General features: G+C 39.5%; 1 protein-coding gene across 2 annotated transcripts in view; it reads right to left on the bottom strand.

Moving 5' to 3' along the window:
• The window catches only part of LOC133572602 (eukaryotic translation initiation factor 4 gamma 1-like), a 99,242-nt gene extending 74,779 nt beyond the window's left edge, over positions 1–24,463 (bottom strand). For both annotated transcript variants that reach the window (XM_061925420.2, XM_061925421.2), the window contains exons 1-3: positions 24,406–24,463; positions 18,582–18,702; positions 10,109–10,195 (exon numbers count right to left, since the gene is read on the bottom strand). In XM_061925420.2, the coding sequence (XP_061781404.2) occupies positions 10,109–10,195; positions 18,582–18,656 (162 nt within the window). In that variant the 5' untranslated portion in view covers positions 18,657–18,702; positions 24,406–24,463. The remainder of the gene's footprint in view (positions 1–10,108; positions 10,196–18,581; positions 18,703–24,405) is intronic.
• Between the last annotated feature and the right edge of the window lie 222 nt (positions 24,464–24,685).

Genomic DNA, 24,685 nt, shown 5'->3' with positions numbered 1-24,685 from the left:
TTACAAATAGTGATTTGACAAGATGTGGTGAAGTTTCGAGGTGTGTGTCAAGTAAAGGAGCAGCACACTTGTCTCAAACCAGACATCATAATTTAAATATGTTATTATAATGATCAAATGACAGCAGTCATTTCCATCAGATTATTTTCTGATATAGGTGATTTGGCCCACTAATTAGGGCTACACAATCAATCGAATTTTAATCGTGATCACAATTTTGGCTACTGTGATTAAAGGCCTACTGAAACCCACTACTACGGACCACGCAGTCTTATAGTTTATATATCAATGATGAAATTGCAACACATGCCAATACGGCCGGGTTAGCTTACTAAAGTGCAATTTTAAATTTCGCGCGAAATATCCTGCTGAAAACGTCTCGGTATGATGACGACGCCTGCGCGTGACGTCACGGGTTGTAGAGGACATTTTGGGACAGCATGGTGGCCAGCTATTAAGTCGTCTGTTTTCATCGCAAAATTCCACAGTATTCTGGACATCTGTGTTGGTGAATCTTTTGCAATTTGTTCAATGAACAATGGAGACAGCAGAGAAGAAAGCTGTAGGTGAGAAGCGGTGTATTGCGGCCGGATGCAGTAACACAAACACAGCCGGTGTTTCATTGTTTACATTCCCGAAAGATGACAGTCAAGCTTTACCATTGGCCTGTGGAGAACTGGGACAACAGAGACTCTTACCAGGAGGACTTTGAGTTGGATACGCAGACGCGGTACCGTGAGCAGCTGCGGCTTCCGAACATTTGATCGCTTGCCCGTACGTGCGTGCCGTTATGTGCATGTCACGTACGTAACTTTGGGGACTTTGGGGAAATATATGTGCTGTATGAACTTTGGGGAGGTGAACGGTACTTTGGGCTGTGGGATTGAGTGTGTTGTGCAGGTGTTTGAGTTGTATTGGTGGGTTATATGGACGGGAGGGGGAGGTGTTTGTTATGCGGGATTAATTTGTGGCATATTAAATATAAGCCTGGTTGTGTTGTGGCTAATAGAGTATATATATGTCTTGTGTTTATTTACTGTTTTAGTCATTCCCAGCTGAATATCAGGTCCCTCCCGCCTCTCACAGCATCTTCCCAATCTGAATCGCTCCCACTGCCCTCTAGTCCTTCACTCTCACTTTCCTCATCCACAAATCTTTCATCCTCGCTCAAATTAATGGGGAAATCGTTGCTTTCTCGGTCTGAATCGCTCTCGCTGCTGGTGGCAATGATTGTAAACAATGTGCGGATGTGAGGAGCTCCACAACCTGTGACGTCACGCTGCTCGTCTGCTACTTCCGGTACAGGCAAGGCTTTTTTATCAGCGACAAAAAGTTGCGAACTTTATCGTCGATGTTCTCTACTAAATCCTTTCAGCAAAAATATGGCAATATCACGAAATGATCAAGTATGACACATAGAATGGACCTGCTATCCCCGTTTAAATAAGAAAATCGCATTTCAGTAGGCCTTTAAATGAGGGAGATGGTCGGCGATATTAACATTTAAAAAAAACAGCTTCGCTCCATTTCAAACCAAGCATGTTGACAACCAACAGTCAGCCAACCACTGGGGGGCAACCGATGGACAGTGGGCTCATGAGAGAGCGAGTAAGAGTGATTGGCAACAGAGGTTCAATGTTGATCAGCCAGTAACTCCCAAAGTTATTGGGAAAAATAAATGCATTATTACATCAGTGCCCTCCTCTCCCGCAGGGTTACCCAAATATTACCAGCAGGCTCGCATTTTTTAACAAAACAAAACCGCACGCCTCGCCATTGTCTCGGCACTCTAGCTAGTTTCCCAAAACCTGGAAAGGCACCCACGCGGATGAACAGACAACAAACGCCACAAGTTGCACGGCAAAACAGCATTGCTGTGCATATCCAAACAAATGATGGAGTTGCGGAGACACGTGAAGCATTAACAACACTTCCCTTCTTTTCTCAACTGCCATCGTTCGAGCACGTTGTAAAAATGGTTGCTAACAGAGCGGGCCACCCACCACCGGCGCAAAGCCTCTACGAACCACTACAAAAGCCGGGTGCTCAAAATACAGACGATCGTAACATCGACCGAGCACCGAGGGACCCCGTATCCATCCACCTCTCAAAGACGTCTTTCTTTAGTTTATTTCGAACATGAACACACTTACATCATAATACATCACACAATTTCATTTTACATCATGCCCGAAAAGGAGTAGGAAGAAGCAAAGCTTATTTAATCCTACCCCTTTCCCACTTCAAGCGTTTACAAATATATAGAATCATTTACTGACCTTTTTATATAATAAAATAACATCTATGAATTAGTATACAACAGTTTTGTAATATGTAATTAATTAATTAATTCAGTCATTATTAACATACTGAGATGAAGAATATCTTATTTTCAATAAGGTTGAAAGTATTCCTCATAATTCTTCTTTTTTGTACTCTGTAAGCACTATTATTTTGAACAACCTCTTAAACTGGATCATATCAGTACAATTTTTAACTTCTTTACTTAATCCATTCCATAATTTAATTCCACATACTGATATGCTAAAAGTTCTAAGTGTTGTACGTGCATATAAATGTTTTAAATTATTTTTTCCTCTAAGGTTATATTTCTCCTCTTTAGTTGAGAAGAATTGTTGTACATTCTTTGGTAGCAGGTTATAGTTTGCTTTGTACATCATTTTAGCTGTTTGCAATTTTACCAAATCACCAAACTTTAATATTTCTGACTTAATAAATAAAGGGTTTGTGTGTTCTCTATATCCAACATTATGTATTATTCTAACTGATCTTTTTTGTAACACGGTTAGCGAATGTAGCGCACATTTGTAGTTATTTCCCCATATTTCTGCACAATAACTCAGATATGGTAACACTAGCGAGCAGTAGAGAATATGTAGTGATTTTTGGCCCAGGACATATTTTGCTTTATTCATTATTGAAATGTTTTTTGCCACCTTATGTTGTATGTTTTGTATATGAGATTTCCAGTTCATTTGATCATCTATTAATACTCCCAAAAATCTAGTTTATTTTACCCTTTCTATGTCTACTTCGTCTATTTGTATTTGTGTATGATGCTCTTTTCTACTATTACCAAATAGCATTATTTTAGTTTTACTGAGATTCAAAGATACCGTATTTTCCGCACTATAAGGCGCACCTAAAAACCACAAATTTTCTCAAAAGCTGACAGTGCGCCTTATAACCCGGTGCGCTTTATATATGGATTAATATTACGATTCATTTTCATAAAGTTTCGATCTCGCAACTTCGGTAAACAGCCGCCATCTTTTTTCCCGGTAGAACAGGAAGCGCTTCTTCTTCTACGCAAGCAACCGCCAAGGTAAGCACCCGCCCCCATAGAATAGGAAGCGCTTCTTCTTCTACTGTAAACTACCACCCGCCCCCGGAAGAAAAAGAAGCGCGCGGATATTTCGTTTCATTTCCTTTGTGTGTTTACATCTGTAAAGACCAGACTACAAAATGGCTCCTACGGGAGCACGTACGGTGAATATTCGCACCACAGGGAATGAGAAGTCGTCCTTCACTGTGGTTCTAGCTTGCCATGCTAATGGCCAGAAACTTCCTCCCATGGTGATATTCAAAAGGAAGACCTTGCCAAAAGAGACCTTTCCAGCCGGCGTCATCATAAAAGCTAACTCGAAGGGATGGATGGATGAAGAAAAGATGAGCGAGTGGTTAAGGGAAGTTTACGCGAAGAGGCCGGGTGGCTTTTTTCACACAGCTCCGTCCATGTTGATATACGACTCTATGCGCGCCCGCATCACAGATGGTGTCAAAAAACAAGTGAAGCACACAAATACAACACTCGCCGTCATTCCGGGTGGATTAACCAAAGAACTCCAACCGCTGGATATTGGTGTCAACAGGGCATTCAAATCACGACTGCGAACGGCGTGGGAACAATGGATTACCGAAGGCGAACACACCTTCACTAAGACGGGCAGACAGCGCCGGACGACATACACCAACATTTGCCAGTGGATCGTAAATGCCTGGGCAGATATTTCGGTCACAACTGTGGTCCGAGCTTTCCGGAAGGCAGGATTCACAGAACTACTGGACAACAACAGCGACACTGACTCCGATGACTTCGACGAGACGGAACCGGCCATTTTGGATCCCACGCTTGCGCAACTTTTCAATTCGGACACCGAAGACGAAGAATTCGAAGGATTTACGAATGAAGAATAACTTCAGAAAGTGAGTGCTATGTTTATTTTGTGTGTTGTGACATTAACGTTCGAGCAACATTATGTTGCTATTGCTCTACACCATTTTGAATTTTACTATGTTTGTGATTGCACATTTGCGTACATTTTGGGACAGAGTTGTTAGAACGCTGGTTTTCAATATATTATTAAAGTTTGACTGAACTATCTGACTGTTTTTTTGACATTCCCTTTAGCGCAGCGTAGGCGCGGCTTATAATCCGGGGCGGCTTATTGGTGGACAAAGTTATGAAATATGTAATTCATTGAAGGTGCGGCTAATAATCCGGTGCGCCTTATAGTGCGGAAAATACGGTAGTCTGTTTTTGTCAAACCATCTTTTTAATTTGTTCATTTCTTCTGTTATTATTTGTATTATCTTCTGTGTGCTCTCTCCTGAACAGAAAGCAGTTGTGTCGTCTGCAAATAAAAACCAACTTTAAGTCCTTCGTAACCTTACAAATGTCGTTTATATAAAGATTGAACAATCTTGGTCACCAAAATAACTACATTTCTATCCTTTCCAGTATTTTATTGAAAAAAAACAGCATACTGGCACCATACTTATTTTGATTATTGTTTCTCAGCTGTTTGTAATAGTTGCAGTTTATAAATATATAATATATATATAAATTAATAAAAATAAAAAAAATAAAAAAGTTGCCTCTGCGCGTGCGCATAGCATAGATCGAACGAATCGATGACTAAATTAATCGCCAACTATTTTTATAATCGATTAGTTGTTGTAGGCCTAATATATATATATATATATATATATATATACACATAAACATATATATATATACATACATATATACACACACACACATAAACATATATATATATATATATATATATATATATATATACACACACACACACATAAACATATATATATATATATATATGTATACACACACACATTATATATATATATATATTATATATATATATACACATATATATATATATATATATATACACATATATATATATATAAACATATTTATACATATATTTATATATATATATATATATATATATATATATATATATACATACATACATACACATATATATATAAACATATATATACATACATATATATAAACATATATATATACACACATATATATAAACATATATATATACACACATATATATACACATATATATATATATATATATATATGTGGCGGCATGGCGTAGTGGGTAGAGCAACCGTGCCAGAAACCTGAGGGTTGCAGGTTCGCTCCCCGCCTCTTACCATCCAAAAATAAAAAATCGCTGCCGTTGTGTCCTTGGGCGGGACACTTCACCCTTTGCCCCCGGTGCCACTCACACCGGTGAATTGAATGATAGGTGGTGGTCGGAGGGGCCGTTGGCGCAAATTGCAGCCACGCTTCCGTCAGTCTACCCCAGGGCAGCTGTGGCTATGAAAGTAGCTTACCACCACCAGGTGTGAATGATTGATGGGTTCTACATGTAAAGCGACTTTGGGTACTTAGAAAAGCGCTATATAAATCCAAGTTATTATTATTATTATTATTATATATACACATATATATAAACATATATATATACACATATATATAAACATATATATATACACACATATATATACACATATATATATATATATACACACATATATATATATATATATATATGTATAAACTTGCTGGTAGACGGCTGCGTTGACCCGGGATCTCAGGAAACAGAGTGGACCGACACCAGCAGATGACATGGCACCCCAAACCATCACTGATGGTGGAAACTTTACACTAGACTTCAGGCAACGTGGATCCTGTGCCTCTCCTGTCTTCCTCCAGACTCTGGGACCTCGATTTCCAAAGGAAATGCAAAATTTGCATGGTTGGGTGATGGTTTGGGGTGCCATGTCATCTGCTGGTGTCGGTCCACTCTGTTTCCTGAGATCCAGGGTCAACGCAGCCGTCTACCAGCAAGTTTTAGAGCACTTCATGCTTCCTGCTGCTGACCTGCTCTATGGAGATGGAGATTTCAAGTTCCAACAGGACTTGGCGCCTGCACACAGCGCAAAATCTACCCGTGCCTGGTTTACGGACCATGGTATTTCTGTTCTAAATTGGCCCGCCAACTCCCCTGACCTTAGCCCCATAGAAAATCTGTGGGGTATTGTGAAAAGGAAGATGCAGAATGCCAGACCCAAAAACGCAGAAGAGTTGAAGGCCACTATCAGAGCAACCTGGGCTCTCATAACACCTGAGCAGTGCCAGAAACTCATCGACTCCATGCCACGCCGCATTAACGCAGTAATTGAGGCAAAAGGAGCTCCAACCAAGTATTGAGTATTGAACATGCTCATATTTTTCATTTTCATACTTTTCAGTTGGCCAACATTTCTAAAAATCCCTTTTTTGTATTAGCCTTAAGTAATATTCTAATTTTGTGACACACGGAATTTTGGATTTTCATTTGTTGCCACTTCAAATCATCAAAATTAAATGAAATAAACATTTGAATGCATCAGTCTGTGTGCAATGAATAAATATAATGTACAAGTTACACCTTTTGAATGCAATTACTGAAATAAATCAAGTTTTTCAAAATATTCTAATTTACTGGCTTTTACCTGTGTGTATATATATATATATATATATATATATATATATATACACACACACACACACACACACACACACACATATGTATCATAGCTCGCCTGCTAAAAAAGTGTGGGCACCCCTGCCATTAAGACTACCGTATGTTTACATTACCTATGAATGTTCTCTTTCATCCAGGTCGTTGTCATCTCAGGGCATTCAGTCGTTCGCAACTGGACTGCTTAGTTTGTCTTGCCTACTCGGATGAGCGGCGAAACGTCTTCCAAGACAAACCAAGCAGTCCAGTTGCGAACTATTGAACGCCCTGAGATGATATGTTTACACTGCAGGCCAAATTGGCCCAAGTCTGATATTTTTTAAATTTCATTCTCTCCATCTGACTGTATACACTGCAAGTAAAATGTTATTTTTTATCAGACTCCAATGTAAATATGCATGTGACCCCATTGTTACCTTGACGTCACTTGCATGCGTAGTTCGCTAAAGTGAAAAAAAGGAAGTTGACCAGGAGGAAGTCGCAACTACTTCAAAATAAAATAAAAGTCATCCCCATAGATATGGTCACCACACATTAAAAATTTGTATTTTTACGAAAAAATTATATATATGAATGAATGGATGGCCCTAGTGTGTGGATGTGAGTGTGAATGTTGTCTGTCTATCTGTGTTGGCCCTGCGATGAGGTGGCGACTTGTCCAGGGTGTACCCCGCCTTCCGCCCGATTGTAGCTGAGATAGGCTCCAGCGCCCCCCGCGACCCCAAAGGGAATAAGCGGTAGAAAATGGATGGATGGATGTATATTGCTTGCCTAACTATTGCGACACTCAACGGACAAATTTAGAACAACAGTTTCTTTAATTTAAAAATGCAGCTCAATTTAACACTTAGCATACTCATCTCGCGGGCCGAATTGAACCTGTTTCACGGGCCTGATCCGGGCCGCATGTTTGACATCCCTGATCTAAATGCAAGTACCGTATTTTTCGAACTATAAGTCGCAGTTTTTTTCATAGTTTGGCCGGGCCTACGACTTATACTCAGGAGCGACTTATGTGTGAAATTATTAACACATTACCGTAAAATATCAAATATTATTATTTAGTTCATTCACGTAAGAGTCTAGACGTATAAGATTTCATGGGATTTAGCGATTAGGAGTGACAGATTGTTTGGTAAACGTATAGCATGTTATATGTGTTAGTTATTTGAATGACTCTTACCATAATATGTTACGTTAACATACCAGGCACGTTCTCAGTTGGTTATTTATGCCTCATATAACGTACACTTATTCAGCCTGTTGTTCACTATTCTTTATTTATTTTAAATTGCCTTTCAAATGTCTATTCTTGGTGTTGGCTTTTATCAAATACATTTCCCCCAAAAAATGCGACTTATACCCCAGTGCGACTTATATATGTTTTTTTCCTTCTTTATTATGCATTTTCAGCAGGTGTGAGTTATACTCCGGTGCGAATTATACTCCGAAAAATACGGTATATGCTTATTGAAAGATGTTTTTTTTATATAGGAGGTATATTATAATGTACTTCCTAAATGGAAAAACGCCAGCAGACACCCAAACGCATCAGTTACATTTGTTATACTCAGCCCCTTAAAGTTAAAAGTTAAAGTACCAATGATTGTCACACACACACACAAGGTGTGGCGAAATTATTCTCTGCATTTGACCCATCTCCCTTGATCACCCCTTGGGAGGTGAGGGGAGCAGTGGGCAGCAGCGGTGGCCGCGCCCGGGAATAATTTTTGGTGATTTAACCCCCAATTCCAACCCTTGATGCTGAGTGTTAAGCAGGGAGGTAATGGGTCCCATTTTTATAGTCTTTGGTATGACTCGGCCGGGGTTTGAACTCTGACCTACCGATCTCAGGGTGGACACTCTAACCACTAGGCCACTGAGTTAAGACATCTAGCAGCTATACAATATTGTTTTAATAGCTGTATCTTTAAAAGCCCTGTATTGCTGAATATATGTTTTGGCTAATATTTTTTTTTATTCATGACAGTCCAAATATGTTGACACAGACACATGGACGTAGTAGTACAGGCACCTCTTTTCTCACAGCCATGTGCATAACTGGTACAGTTTGCACATCATTTTCAGACATGACACAATCCTCTGCGCCCAAATTTAGGAGATCCGCGTTGTGTACGTGTTTTTGTACACGCAAACCTTTAGTAGATCAGGCTAAAGCTAAACTCTAAATAACGGCGGACTTAATGGAACATTATGAGGAAAGACGAATGCACGTAATGTGTGTGCGCACATACAGCAGTCCCATAGATGCAAACAACAATTTACATAGTACATTATGCAAGATTATACATTTTTTAAAACCCAATTTAATGACAGATCTGGAAGTTATTTACTTAACAGTGCTGATTGCAATTTATTTGCAGAATGGCGCGTATGTGCAGTCTGACACGCACAGGTGCCTCATAATTCTATAGAGGAAATTTTATTTTGCGATATACAGTATATCGATTATCGTTTTATTGCCCAACCCTAGATCAGGCCCTTGATGTCTAAATAAGTGCTTCTACCTCGCAGTGACGTCATAACGTAGCCAGACTGCAAAACCCGCAAACAGAGCCATCCAAAACTGTGTGGAAGCTCACGTCAGAATACACGAACCTTATGATTTGATGCTTCGGCATTGTTCAACACAAGTATCCAACATTGTACAAAAATATAAGTCAGAAAAGACAAATTCAACATAGGTCCCCTTTAAATAAAATATGTGTTGAGCTTTAAATCAGGGAGTCCAAAAATATGATAACCAGCTACAACTTATGTACAGTAAACATTTAACAGACGGTTCTTTAAGTGTACTTAACATTTAAAAGAACCATACTTTATTCAGGTAGCAACATTTAGGCAAAACCTCTATAATCAATTTCCTAAAATGAGCAGTTCAGTGACACTTTAGCCAAAGAGATATTTTCTTGTTGATATGGTTTGTTAGTTCTTATGTTAGCAAACGATACTTGAAACATTGTGGAGGGGTTGGGCACCACCCAAGGGAGAACTTAACAGGTTTCTTCATGTGAAACAAATAATTAAAAAAAAAAAGTTTTATCTGTGACAAACATTTGGCTTAAGTGGAAGGGAGAAATCTATTAAGGTGAAGCATTTAAAGGTAATTCAAATTAGAATTTACAGTGTATATATAGTCTATTCTGGGATACAAATAAGTGTGCATGTGTGCATGCGTGTGTGGCCAGAGCAAACTTCAGTATTCCTACCTGTCTGGGCTGAGGTGTTGGGTTCATTTGTGGGGGTGGTGTGGTGGTAAATACAACAGAGGGGGGCTGCCCAAGGGGGAATGAGGACTGCAAAAAACAAAATGTAAAATCAACAGAAGCCAAGTAACGTGACAGCGGAAATAGGGAGTACGTAAGGAGTGTCACTACATGAGGAAATCAACCTGCACAAGATAAATTGAAGCAGAGAATAAAATATGGGGTGGCAATCAGATAGTTTGAAATGTCAACTTCAGCGATGTTGTAAAAAGTATTTCTTATGTATGCATCACCTCCATTGCATTCAGCTATATGTCTTTATTTTATATGCATTCTAATTTGTAATCCATCCTAATATTCAGTAAAAACAAAATGGCTAACAATGTAGCTAATGGGAGTCCTGTACTATGCCCACAAAGCCCTCTTGAAAAACATTCACAAATCGCCAACAATACAATATTTATATGTTGTGATTTGCATTTTAACAAAGTACACACACCCATTATAATACATACATATATAAAATATATATAAACATACACATATATATACACATATACACATATATATATATACATATATACACACACATATATATAAATATATATACATATACACACACACATATATATATATACACATACACACATATATATATATATATACACATACACACATATATATATATATACATATACATATATATATATACACATATACATACATACATATACACATATACATACATACATACATACATACATATATATATATACACATACATACATACATACATACATACATACATACATATATATATATACTGATACATTGATTGTAGACTCTTACTGACACCTTGTGGCGATAGGAAAATACTACACTTCATTTGTTTGGGCAAATCCGGGTCCACGATGTCAGTTCAGTTCATGAGACAATTGAGAAGTAGACAAGTTGTGTTAGCTCTTACAAGCCTTGGAAAAGAGAAGTCTGTAAGTAAACTGTTTAACTTGTTTATATAAATCAATATTAAGGTGGAAAGTGGTTCAATTTGATACTAAGATATGTATTGAAAAACGATTTTTGTGCACTGTTTTAATGGATGTTTTGAGGACTTAAAATGACTGCTAGTCGTATATTTCCACCATCGAAATAGTTTCAACACTCAGCAGTATTTGTTTGATGATAGTGCTGTATATTTGTGTAAATCTAATATTTACATATTTTGTATTACATTTCAGTAGGTTATTTGAATCACATAGCTTATACATTGGTCATTGTGTGTATTTCAGTTTTACATAAAAGTCCAGTGCAAGACAAAAGTAAAGACAGGAAAAAGACAAAGCAAGATCAACAACAATAAAGAGCCTAAATGGATTAATCTGCTTTGGAACTTTATGAGAACGTCTTGGATTGTTTGTTAGCTGTCTGCCAAGCTGTATAACCTCAACACATATAGTGAGGGCAAAACAGTAAAAAGACTGAAAGCACAGCGGGCTTCACAGAGACATAACGCAGCATTCTCTTCAACATCCAGTGGTAAACAGCACACCATGGAGCACTCAAAAGAAGACGTAAGCGAACATGAAAGAAGTTCAAGATCGTCACATTCATCTCCCTCAAGTCGGATGACGTCAGTGATCGTTGCTGCTGCAAAAGCGCGTGCTAAAGCAGAAAGTGCACGTGTCAAACTTTCCTTTGCACAAAAAGAAGCAGAAATGTTAAAACAGCAAGCGGAAATACAAGCTAATCTGCTTCTGTTAAAATCAGCAAAAGCCGCTGAAGCACATGTTTTAGACATATCAGCTCAAGAAGGAAGTTATATCCAAAGAAGTCAATTTGATTTTAATATGCCAGTGCTAAGCCCAGTAGAACACACTAAAGAGTATGTGGAGCAAATGTCAGAGGCATCTCATGGCCAACACTCACTCCATTCTTTAAATCAGCCAATACTGATCTCTTCCTTAGAGCGCCAGCAGACAATGGACAACGATGAAGATGTTAAGTTCAACACAACGGCTAATAAACAAGAGATGGATGATGTAAAGTACCATGTGCCCAATTACGTACCTGTCCAGCACCACAAACAACCACATCGAGGAGACGTGGGCACTCCACCGTTTCGTATTACTGCAAGTCCATCAAAAGACCCCTTCACAAGGAATGATGCAACTCAAAGGATAGATTCTTCATATCAAAAATCCTTCCACCATACCCAGCCTCATCACTTTTCCGCAACAGGAGCAACTTCCTTCGACAATCGTGGTGCATCAGACCTGGCTAAATACCTAATGCGTAAAGAGATGGTTAGCTCTGGTCTTCTCAAGTTTGATGACCAACCACAAAATTACTGGGCCTGGAAGGCATCATTCATCGGCTCCACAAGGGACCTATATCTCAGTGCACGCGAGGAATTGGATATGCTGGCTAAATGGCTTGGACCTCAATCAGCAGAACAAGCTAAGAGATTAAGAGCCGTGTACATACATAATGCAGAAGCTGGGGTCGTAATGGTGTGCCAGAGGCTAGAGGAGTCATACGGAGCACCTGACATAATTGAGCATGCTTTACTTAAAAAACTTGAGAACTTCCCAAATATCTCAAACACAGACAACCAAAGACTGAGAGAGTTTGGGGACCTTCTTCTTGAGTTTGACGCAGCAAAGTCAAATGAACTTTTAACCGGTCTTCTTCATCTTGACACAGCTCATGGCATTAGTTCCATCCTGATCAAGCTACCATATTGTCTCCAAGAAAAATGAGTTAGTGCAGGCTCAGCATACAAAAGGGACAAAAAGGTGACTTATCCACCATTTCACTTCTTTGTGAACTTCATTATGGAAGAAGCTAGGATCCGCAATGATCCCAGCTTTGCCTGTGTCACCAGTGGTAGCGAAACTAATGCTAGACAAGAACGACTTCAACCGAATTACAGGACACCAGTGTCTGTAAAGAAAACTGAAGTGGCGACAGTACCTGAAGCTAAACAACAACTTCCGAGAAAATAAATCGGAAGACCCAGATAAACTATGTCCCATTCACAATAAGCCTCACCGTCTACGTAAATTCCGTGGCTTCCGAAACAAACCACTCGAAGAAAGAAAGGCTTATAAATGATAAATGGGTTGTACTTGTATAGCGCTTTTCTACCTTCAAGGTACTCAAAGCGCTTTGACATTACTTCCACATTTACCCATTCACACACACATTCACACACTGATGGAGGGAGCTGCCATGCAAGGCGCTAACCAGCACCCATCAGGAGCAAGGGTGAAGTGTCTTGCTCAGGACACAACGGACATGACGAGGTTGGTACTAGGTGGGGATTGAACCAGGGACCCTCGGGTTGCGCACGGCCACTCTCCCACTGCGCCACGCCGTCCTTATCTGAAAGAGCAACACATCTGTTATCGATGTTGCGCATCTAGGAGACACATAGCAAAAGATTGTGAAAAAGCCATGCATTGTAAAGAGTGTGACAGCACTAGGCACATCACAGCGCTTCACCCTGGTCCACCACCAATAACGGAGAACTCCCCAGTGAAGGAAGATCAAGGCGGGGAGAATAATGAAGATCTCATCCCATCAGTGATATCAAAGTGTACTGAGATCTGTGGCAATTCAGTGACTCCAAAATCCTGTTCCAAAATGTGTTTAGTCAGAGCATACCCTGCTGGCCAAAGAGAGAAAGCTGTCAAAATGTATGCTTGTCCTGGATGAGCAAAGTAACCGATCCCTTGCAAAACAGATTTCTTCAATCTCTTCGGCATCAAATCAGATTCAGCACCATACACACTGAGGACATGTTCTGGGGTAATGGAGACAGCAGGAAGACGTGTATGCAACTTAATTATAGAGTCATTGGACATACAAACCACAGTACCTCTCCCCACACTTATAGAATGCGACATGACAACGGATGACAGATCCGAGATCCCATCACCAGAGATTATTCAGCATCATCCTCATCTAGCTCCACCGGCAGGAAAGATACCAGCAGTTGACCCCAATGCATCAATTTTGATTTTACTCGGAAGAGATATCATCCAAGTGCATAAAGTAAGGGAGCAGTACAATGGACCTGACGAGGCACCTTATGCACAACGTCTTGACCTAGGGTGGGTCATAGTCGGGGAAGTATGTCTTGGAGGAGCTCATAAACCAGCAAACATCAATGTCTTCAGGACTAATCTGCTGCACAATGGACAGGAAACCTTTCTAAGTCCATGTTCTAACACCATTCGTGTCAGTGAAAAGTTCAACAGTCCTAATCCGTGCCATGGTCTGTAACCCCCCAAACATCTGGAGGAGATGGACAACCTCGGCAGACAAGTTTTTCAAAAAGCTAAGAATGACGATAAACCAGGTTTGTCTCCAGATGGTCAAGCTTTACTTGACATTATGAACAAAGAAGTATACAAAGATGAGTCAAACACTTGGGTTGCCACGTTACCCTATCAATCACCTCATCGCCACCTCTCAAAAATCGGGAGCAAGCATCAAAGCGTCTTTCATCCCTTTATCATACGCAGAAGAGAGATGTCATATCTGCACTGCCAGGAGACTTCAATGTGAAAGACATCCACTCAAAACAATGGCGGCAAGTCCAACTTCTCTCTGATAGATTCTGGAAGACATGGAAACAAGAATAGGAGAAAATGGTATGCAGAAAGGCCTAACCTGCAAGTCGGAGACAAAGTACTACTGAAAGACGGCCAGGTGAGAAGAAATGATTGGCCCACTGGACTCATCGTCAAGTCTATCAACAGCCATGACAACAAAGTAAGAAAAGTAGACGCCAAGATCATTCGACAAGGTACTCCAAGAATCTACACTAGACCTGTATCAGAGGTTGTGTTGCTCCTTTGTAAAGAGACTGTATAGTGGTATAAAACATTATACCAGGCAGGGAGTGTTATGCCCATTTTATTGTAGACTCTTACTGACACCTTGTGGCGATAGGAAAATACTACACTTTATTTGTTTGGGCAATTCCGGGTTGACGATGTCAGTTCTGTTCATGAGACAATTGAGAAGTAGACAAGTTGTGTTAGCTCTTACAAGCCTTGGAAAAGATAAGTCTGTAAGCAAACTGTTTAACTTGTTTATATAAATCAATATTAAGGTGAAAAGTGGTTATATTTGATACTAAGATGTTTATTGAAAAACGATGTTTGTGCACTGTTTTAATGGATGTTTTGAGGACTTAAAATGGCTGCCAGTCGTATATTTCCACCATCGAAACAGTTTCAACACTCAGCAGTATTTTTTTGATGATAGTGCTGTATATTTGTGTAAAGCTAATATTTACATATTTTGTATTACATTTCAGTATGTTATTTGAATCACATAGCTTATACATTTGTCATTGTGTGTATTTCAGTTTTACATAAAAGTCCAGTGCAAGACAAAGGTAAAGATAGGAAACAAGACAAAGCAAGATCAACAACAATAAAGAGCCTAAATGGATTCATCTGCTTTGGAACTTTATAAGAATGTCTTGGATTGTTTGCTAGCTGTCTGCCAAGCTGTATAACCTTAACACATTTAGTGAGGGCAGAACATACACACAAACACATACTGTATATATACACATATTGTACACACACACACACGTTTTTTTGAGAACATTTCATTTATGCAAGCAAATAATAACCTGTGATTAATCATAGAATTAGAGTGTGATTAATTTGAAACAAAAAACTAATCACTTGACAGCCCTAATATATAAATATATATATATGTATATAAATATACACACAAATATGTATGTATGTATGGATTTACATTTTATTAACATTATTGAAGTGTTTAAATTACAATTTAGTTCAACTTGAATGTCACAAACTCCTTAAAAATAAAAATGCTTTGTTTTTAACAATATTTGTACATTTTCTATTTTTTAGTATTGTTTTAGGCACCATTTAAAGGGGAACTGCACTTTTTTTGGAATTTTGCTTATCGTTCACAATCATTATGAAAGACATGACGACGGGTGGATTTAAAAAAATAATAATTAAATAAACGTAAATAAAAGCCCGCTTACAGCTGGGCCAAACGGAGGGACCTCTATTCCGCCCATAGAATCCATCAAATAACCACCCAAAAAGCGCCAACAACACCCCATTTACATTTTGTGACTTGAATATTAACCAAGTATTAGTGATATTGTTATTATAAGCGCTAACGCAGGCAAACTATTTATAGTGGCGTCGTGATCACAACCGTGTGTCCCCATGTTTACATCATCGAGTGGTCTGCTGTTTTCTCGCTTCCCTGCTCCTTGGAAGTTTACTGTAGATCATAAATCATGCCTCTCACATAGAAAATAGGTGGCTGGAGATGTATTCCGACATGTTGGTACACTTTGACAGTCATGTAGGATTCCGAACTGGCTAGAATGACATGCAAAGACGCTTGGTACCCCCCACCCTGTTTCTTCGCAGTGATTATGACTCATTCTTTATCTAAATGGGAATATATGAACCTCCCAGCAGTCAGCATCCTCATGACAGCTTATACAGTAAGGGATGTTTTATTATATTTTATATACTTATTATTAATAATAATAATAATAATAATAATAATAATAATAGTAATATTATTATTATTATTACATTTGTTAGACCCACTATGGACTGGACTTTCACTAATATGTTAGATCCACTATGGACAGGACTTTCACAATATTACGTCAGACCCACTCGACATCCATTGCTTTCGGTCTCTCCGAGAGGGGTAGGGGGTTACCCACATATGCGGTCCTCTCCAAGGTTTCTCATAGTCATTCACATCGACGTCCCACTGGGGTGAGTTTTCCCTGCCCTTATGTGGGCTCTGTACCGCGGATGTCGTTGTGGCTTGTGCAGCCGTTTGAGACACTTGTGATTTAGGGCTATATAAATAAACATTGATTGATTGATGCGTTTTTGAAATTAATGCCGAAAATGATCAGCGACAATCGGTAGAAAATGGATGGGTGAATACCCATCCATTTTCTACCGATTGTCGCTTTTTGGGGTCACAGGGGGTGCTGGAGCCTATCTCAGCTGCATTCGGGCGGTAGGCGGGGTACAAAACACTTAAATATTAAATGTTATTATAAATGTACCTGTTACTACATTACATATATACTTACATCATGTATAAAAAACCCTAATTTTAAGGGCATTATAGGCAGAACTGAGCGTCTCCCATAGGCTCCTTTGTAAGCGGACTTTTGATTGCATTTATTTAATTGTTATAATGCCTTAAAAAAAATAACATCCATCGTCAAGTCTTTCATAATGGTTGTAAACAATAGGCAAAATTCCCAAAAAAGTACAGTTCCCCTTTAAGAACTGGTACCGTATCAGAAGTACCGATTTTGTACCGTATCAGAAGTACCGATTTAGTACTTCCATCCATTTTCTACCGCTTGTCCCGTACTTGTGTCGGTAAAAATGTATACCCATCCCTTTATACAACTGGATGAGGAAACATTTATTTTGAATGGGTCACAAAACAAGGCAGGGCCCTTTGAAATCTGTTATAATTTTGCATGCATGACTTACACATTTGCTTTTAACTGTTGAACTTGTTTTCACTAATAAAAACTAAAATAAAGTAAATATAATACATATGCCCGAGCGCAGCTGGTATAGGCTCCAGCCCCCCTGCGATAGACAAGCGGTAGGAAACGGATGTCATCTCTGACATCACAGCTATAGAGTGTATCACTAATATTACGTTATTATACCTATTCACAATATTACACTGATGTTACACCCCTAGTATGTACATACTAGGGGTGTAACGATAAACGGTAATAATGATGACCGCGGTAAAACGTCCAACGGTTAGTTAGTATTACCGTTTAAATTAAAATGACCGAAAAACCGTGATAGATAACTGTACTTTGATAAATTCATGACTGACTGGCGCCAGCTTGCTAGCTTAAATGCTAACATGAAACAAAAGCCATTAACATCCTCCGCCATTAAGAAACGACACACCCCAATCTAAACTTATATAAACAAAACGCTGTCCAAGCTATTCAACGGTGTACATTAAATCAACAAGCTGTACCCTCTTAGAACAGATTGATCGTTCAATACTTTGAGGATTAAGACTAAGACGTTTTTCTAGGGGGGGGCGTTCAAGGACTGCTGAACAGAGTAGGACGCCACAGTGCCCGCCAAAAATAATAAATAACAGTGATAGATTTTATTTGTCAGGCACTTTTCATTTAAATAAATCAAAGTTCTCCGATACAAACCATAATTTAAAAGAATAAAAGCTTAGCCATTAAAACGGATAAAATACTAAGACTAAAAGTATCAGTGAAGCATAAGAAACACAAAACATGCAAAATAGTTTTCTAATAATGCATAAATTTATTAAAATTATTTAAAAAAAATTACTTGATAATAATGATAACCGTGATATGAAATTGTTCATTTTGTGACATCCCCAGTACAGTACATACATACAACCTTACCTGTGAAAGGCCAGGGGAGGGGGCAGGGTGAGGGTGAGAGGGGGGTCCTGTTCCAGGCTGTGGTGCTTTATTCATTTCATGGAGTTCTGCATAGGAGGGGGACGTCCACAGCTGTGCAAGCCTTTAGAAGAGAACATCCAAGTAAAATATGCTGCAAAGTGAAGTTTATTGAGGGGTGCACTACATAATGAACCCTGGTATTGTGTTGTGGTGTAACTCACTCATTTGTTAAATAATTGTCATAAAAAAATTGAATGAAAATAAATCAATAAAAGTAAAAACTGTTGACTCTTCCTGCTTTGGTGTCTAATATTGCAACCTTTTAATGTTGGCAAGCTGAAAACCTATAGGGGAAAGACTAAACAGGATACACATCACAGTGAGCATATAGGATACCCTAACTCCAATAAGATATGGACAAAGTGTATTCTTAAGAGAAAGTAACACTCAACACCAGTAATGTGCCTTTATATACATTAATGCAGTGATTCCTATCCCAACTAGTGTTAAAGGGGCTATTTGCAACATTTACACAGATGCGTAGAGGGCGTCAAATTTCCAAAGTATTTTTACACAGTATATCTCGCCCTCTCACAGCTTTACCTACGTAATTATGTAATTACGTATGTACGTAACACATGCACACGCATTAGCTTTAGGTGTTGTTAGCTAATAGCAAGTTGCATAGCTAGTGTTAGCTGTCAGTGAATGTATATTTTATCATAACTACAACATGACTGAAAATTGTTTGTTGCTTCTTTTGGACTGCTTTCGTATATGTGCACGCGCTCCCTGCGCATACCTGTTGACGAAAGCAGGTGAGTGACAGCCGTAAACAGCAATAATTTTATTCGGGTCGGTAAAAATTGTTATTACATAAACTTTGTAATTGTGAAAAATATAGACAATTGTCAAACAAAAATGTTGTGTTAAACCACTAATCATTACAAACTGTGTGCATGTTATATTTTTTGCTTTGAAAAATATTACTATGAGGAAGTTGCAAGCAGCACCTTTAATGAGAGATCATCAAGTGTGCTTTGGCAAATTATCAAATTGAATCTAATTAGTTAAAAAATTGTTTCAGTTTTTTACAAAATTGGCCCTAGTGTGTGAATGTGAGTGTGAATGTGGTCTATCTGTGTTGGCCCTGCAATGAGGTGGCGACTTGTCCAGGGTGGACGCCTTCCGCCCGAATGAAGCTGAGATAGGCTGCAGCACCCCCGCGACCCAAAAAGGGACAAGCGGTAGAAAATGGATGCATGGATAGTACAGAAATGTAACAGTCTAAGCCAAATGGATGGATGGATAGTACAGAAATGTAACAGTCTAAGCCAGCGACATGAAGAACAATTAAATGTTTTTCCACCAGATGGCAGATTATAAATACATTTATATGTTTGGTGGTGTGCAGTTACATTTCCATCCATTTTTCTGGGGTACATTTTTCCAATGCAAAATATGTGGTTGTGAAACACTGCATTAATACTATATGAGCAGCAGTAGGTTTTATTTTAGCATACCAAATGACAAATGACGGGCTAACAATTGTCGGTGACAACCAGTGATAAAAGTAAATGTTTGTGTGTCTTTTTTCATAATACCGTATTTTCCGCACCATTAGCCGCACCTAAAAACCACAAATTTACTCAAAAGCTGACAGTGCGGCTTTTAACCAGGTGCGCTTTATATATGGATAAATATTAAGATTCATTTTCATAAAGTTTCGATCTTGCAACTTAGGTAAACAGCCGCCATCTTTTTTCCCGGTAGAACAGGAAGCGCTTCTTCTTCTACGCAAGCAACCGCCAAGGTAAGCACCCGCCCCCATAGAACAGGAAGCGCTTCTTCTTCTACTGTAAGCAACCACCCGCCCCCGGAAGAAGAAGAAAAAACGCGCGGATATCACTGTACGTTTCATTTCCTGTTTACATCTGTAAAGACCACAAAATGGCTCCTACTAAGCGACAAGGATCCGGTTCATGAAAAGACGCAATCTCTCCATCCGCACACGGATTACTACCGTATTTCACAGCAACTGATATTCCTGTGAACCGCACTGTGGTACGGGAGCACGTACGGTGAATATTCGCACCACAGGGAATGAGAAGTCATCCTTCACTGTGGTTTTAGCTTGCCATGCTAACTTCCACCCATGGTGATATTCAAAAGGAAGACCTTGCCAAAAGAGACCTTTCCAGCCGGCGTCATCATAAAAGCTAACTCGAAGGGATGGATGGATGAAGAAAAGATGAGCGAGTGGTTAAGGTAAGTTTAAGTTTACGCGAAGAGGCCGGGTGGCTTTTTTCACGCAGCTCTGTCCATGTTGATATACGTATGTTTGTGATTGCACATTTGCGTACATTTTGGGAGTGAACAGAGTTGATAGAACGCTGGTTTTTAATATATTATTAAAGTTTGACTGACCTATCTGACTGTTTTTTTGACATTCCTTTAGCGCAGTTAGATGCGGCTTACAACACGGGGCGGCTTATTGGTGGACAAAGTTTTGAAATATGCCGTTCATTGAAGGCGCGGCTTTTAACCCAGGGCGCCTTATGGTGCGGAAAATACGGTAACCGTTGCTTAGATTAGATTATGTTATTTCAAAGGGTACAATGCAATTTCATAAAAACACATGACTAATATCGAATAATATCAAATTGACATTATTCATTTTTGTTTGACTGCTTTTGGATTGTTTTTTGTCAAGTTTGTGTGTCCTCTCAATTGCTCTGTTTATTGGTATTCTGAATGTTGCTGGGTCGGATTTGGTTTTGGAATTGCATTATTTTTGATTGATTGATTGAGAGGTTTATTGACATCTTAAAGAATTGAATCCATGTAATGCGTTAAAAAGGCAAATTGATGGCACCAAAAGCCAAAAGGCTTGTTTCCATTGTGGTCCATTATTATGGTATTGTTTTGTTAGATTGATTACGGTAATAAAACAATTAAAAGTAAAAAAAATAAAATAAAACAGCACCTTTAATGAGAATGTGTACTAGAGATGCGCGGTTTGCGGACACAACCGCGGAGTCCGCGGATTATCCGCGGATCGGGCGGATGAAATTAAAAAAAATAAGATTTTATCGGCTCGCGGGTCGGGTCGGGCGGATTAATTAGATTTTTTTTTTTTTTTTTTTTTTTGCGGGTGGCAGTTAAACCAATTGGTAAATATATATACATAGTTAAATGTTGTTACCCACATACGAAAAACGAGCAGGCACCTGCTGCATATGCCACAACAGAAGAAAAAAAAAGAAAAGAGATGGACACTTTTACGGAGCGGAGAAGGGACGCCTCGCCGGGGTCCGGGACCGAGGCCCCTTCCCCCGAGAGGGCCCCACCGGGAGCCGTAGCTGAGGCGATCCGCGAGAAGGGCCCGACGCACGTCCAGGGTCACTACCGCGCCCACCGCACCGACACCCCGCCTCGTCCGCTTTCGCCGCGGCCGGCGTCACGCGCAGCAGGTAAGCAGTTTACCTGCCCGCCACCCCCGTGGCCGGGGGCGCGTAACAGGGGTCACTCCGCGCTCAGTGCGCTCACGAAAGGGGTGGGGCTCACCCTGGTTGATATAGAGAGCAGGACGGTGGCCATGGAATTTCATTTAAGGTTTGTGATAAACCATCAAACTCATTCGTTAAAAGGACTCTATAGTAATATAAAGCGAAATTTTCTGGACATTATCATGCAAGAAAAGTTTATTTTTGGGATCGCGATCACCGCGTAATGATTTTTAAAGGTTGCATTACATTATTAACTGTCCCATGTGATCAGCCAGTGCGATTGGAAGTCCATGCTCAATTATTGCCTCCGTAAATAAAACTTCGGCATTTATCACATCCAAAGAATCTGTTTGGGCGACGAAAAACGTTGAAAGTTTTCCACTTGTATCGCTAGCAACGGCATTAGACTTGTGTTTTTTTGTCCCAACGTGGTCTTTTACATGGCTAATTCCTCCGTGTCCGATCGAAAAATCTTGTCTGCACAAGGTGCAATTCGCGTAGTTTTCACCCTTTTTTTTTTTTTTTTAAATTAATATTAGATATATAACAACGGGCGGATGCAGTTCAGATCAAACGTTACATCGGGTGGATGGCGGATGGATGACGACTTTCTGACGCGGTTGCGGATGAGATAAATTGCCTATCCGCGCATCTCTAATGTGTACACATGGGTAAAAAAGACAGAATTAGCCAGAAGGCTAGTTTTTATCTGTAGTCCCCTGGCCATGATGTAAAAAAAAAAAAAAAAAGGCAGTAAAATTACAAGAAAAAAACAAAGAGAAAAAGAAAAAAAGCACACAATACATATACAATATGTTAAACAATACTGCAAATTATTGTAAATACTGGCGTCCCTGGCAGTCCGGCGAACTTCTGTTTTGTTCCAGGAAATTGCAGCATTTCTCTAATACAGTTGTTTTTTGGGAGATCGTCTTGTTTCTGACCCGCGCGGCACATTTCTTTTGCATTTGTTTATAATCTTGCAGCATTTAAAAAAAAAAAAAAAAAAAAAAAAAAAGGTACGCTCACAAAAATCATACGACAAAAGGAATATGCAATTCATTCATACCGCAACTCGCAGCACGCCCAGCCCCGACTTGACTCACGATCCCTGCTTTTATCGGCGTGATCGTTTCAGGGGCGTGACTGTCTTTTTCATACACACGCGCAACAAGCAAAAAAAAAAAACGAATCATTCACGATGGCGGTTGTATGACATCTACTTAAACACCCATATAAATAATAGTGTATATTTTGTGCTATCCGGCTACGGTGTGCGTCATATATGGCCTGGAAGGCAAGCGGCCAACTCTGCCGCAAAGACGCGCGTTAACCACGTGGTTTGCCATGCTTCTGGGCCTCTTGCTAGCCACACCTCAAACTATTGGGAGTCTCATCCTTTTCTAACCCAATCTCCGAAAAGCACGATTATAGCAGATATACCTTATCGTTAGTAGCTGCTATAGAACTGTAATGTTAATTCGGCTCGGTAACTATTTAGCACGTAAAACAGACATCTCTGCTTGACAGCTGGGAGTATTGACAAAAATACTGTACCAATATTGCTTAGATTTTCGTAAAGAAGCCAATAGCTTTGTCTGGAATTATATTTATAACATAGCAAATGTTTAACTACTCAGCAAGGTGAACAAATGACTGTCACCATATAATAATGCACAGTACTGACAGAACACAATTTATAACCTCGTTTTTCCTGCCTTTTAAGCACATGCACTGCATTCCGATTAGATTCAATGACACGACATAGGCAATTTGCAAACATGTTAGCGAGCTCAACAAAGTATTATTTGACCAGTATTACATCTAATCAAATGTCACGATGTTATAATTCTACTACAAAACTATAGCCGCAATGGCTTAAAACGATCGCGCAACTGACATTGTTAGCACGTTAACCAGCAAAACCGGGAGACAGATTAATTGACTCACACTTGTGACGTGTTAACAACTGTTACGTGTATTTAAATGGGACGTGTATTGGCTTTCTATTCCGAGTTTGAGCAAACAGGCTACGGAGGCTCCACCGAAGAGGGAACACCCACGTCGCTTTAGCACGGGGATTAGCCTAGCCGGCTAGCTATGTAGTTAGCTAGCTAGGCTAATCCCCGAAAACACAGCAGGAGCACCGGCCCTGATAACATCATTTTAAACCTCTTTACAACCCGGGGATATTTACAACATGTATACTAAACGCTCAAGGAAGACCTCGTTGTGAGTCTACGGTAAAGTCACAAGACGTATGTCGACTAAATAAACACATAAATCAGAATCAATGCCGAGGAGCGTCTCGTTACCTTACTCTCCTTGAGTCCGCAGAGCCGGACGGACAAAACCTTCCCGGAAGCCGGTACAGAGGTGCTACCGGCCAAATCCGGTCACGTGGTACTATATCGCAGAAAGGTACTTTACTGGTTGCAGTTTTATTATATACTTTTAAAATGTTATTTGTAGTAATAACGCATTATAATGTATATATTCTTTTTTCTAGTGACTCAAAACGTATTGTACTTCTATGCATACTTGCCAATCATCCCGGATTTTCCGGGAGACTCCCGAAATTCAGCGCCTCTCCTG

The sequence above is a fragment of the Nerophis lumbriciformis genome, linkage group LG30 (assembly GCF_033978685.3).
Source record: "Nerophis lumbriciformis linkage group LG30, RoL_Nlum_v2.1, whole genome shotgun sequence".
NCBI lineage: Eukaryota > Metazoa > Chordata > Actinopteri > Syngnathiformes > Syngnathidae > Nerophis > Nerophis lumbriciformis.
The sequence above is the reverse complement of the archived record's forward strand: the minus strand, read 5'-3'. Positions and strand labels throughout refer to the sequence as shown.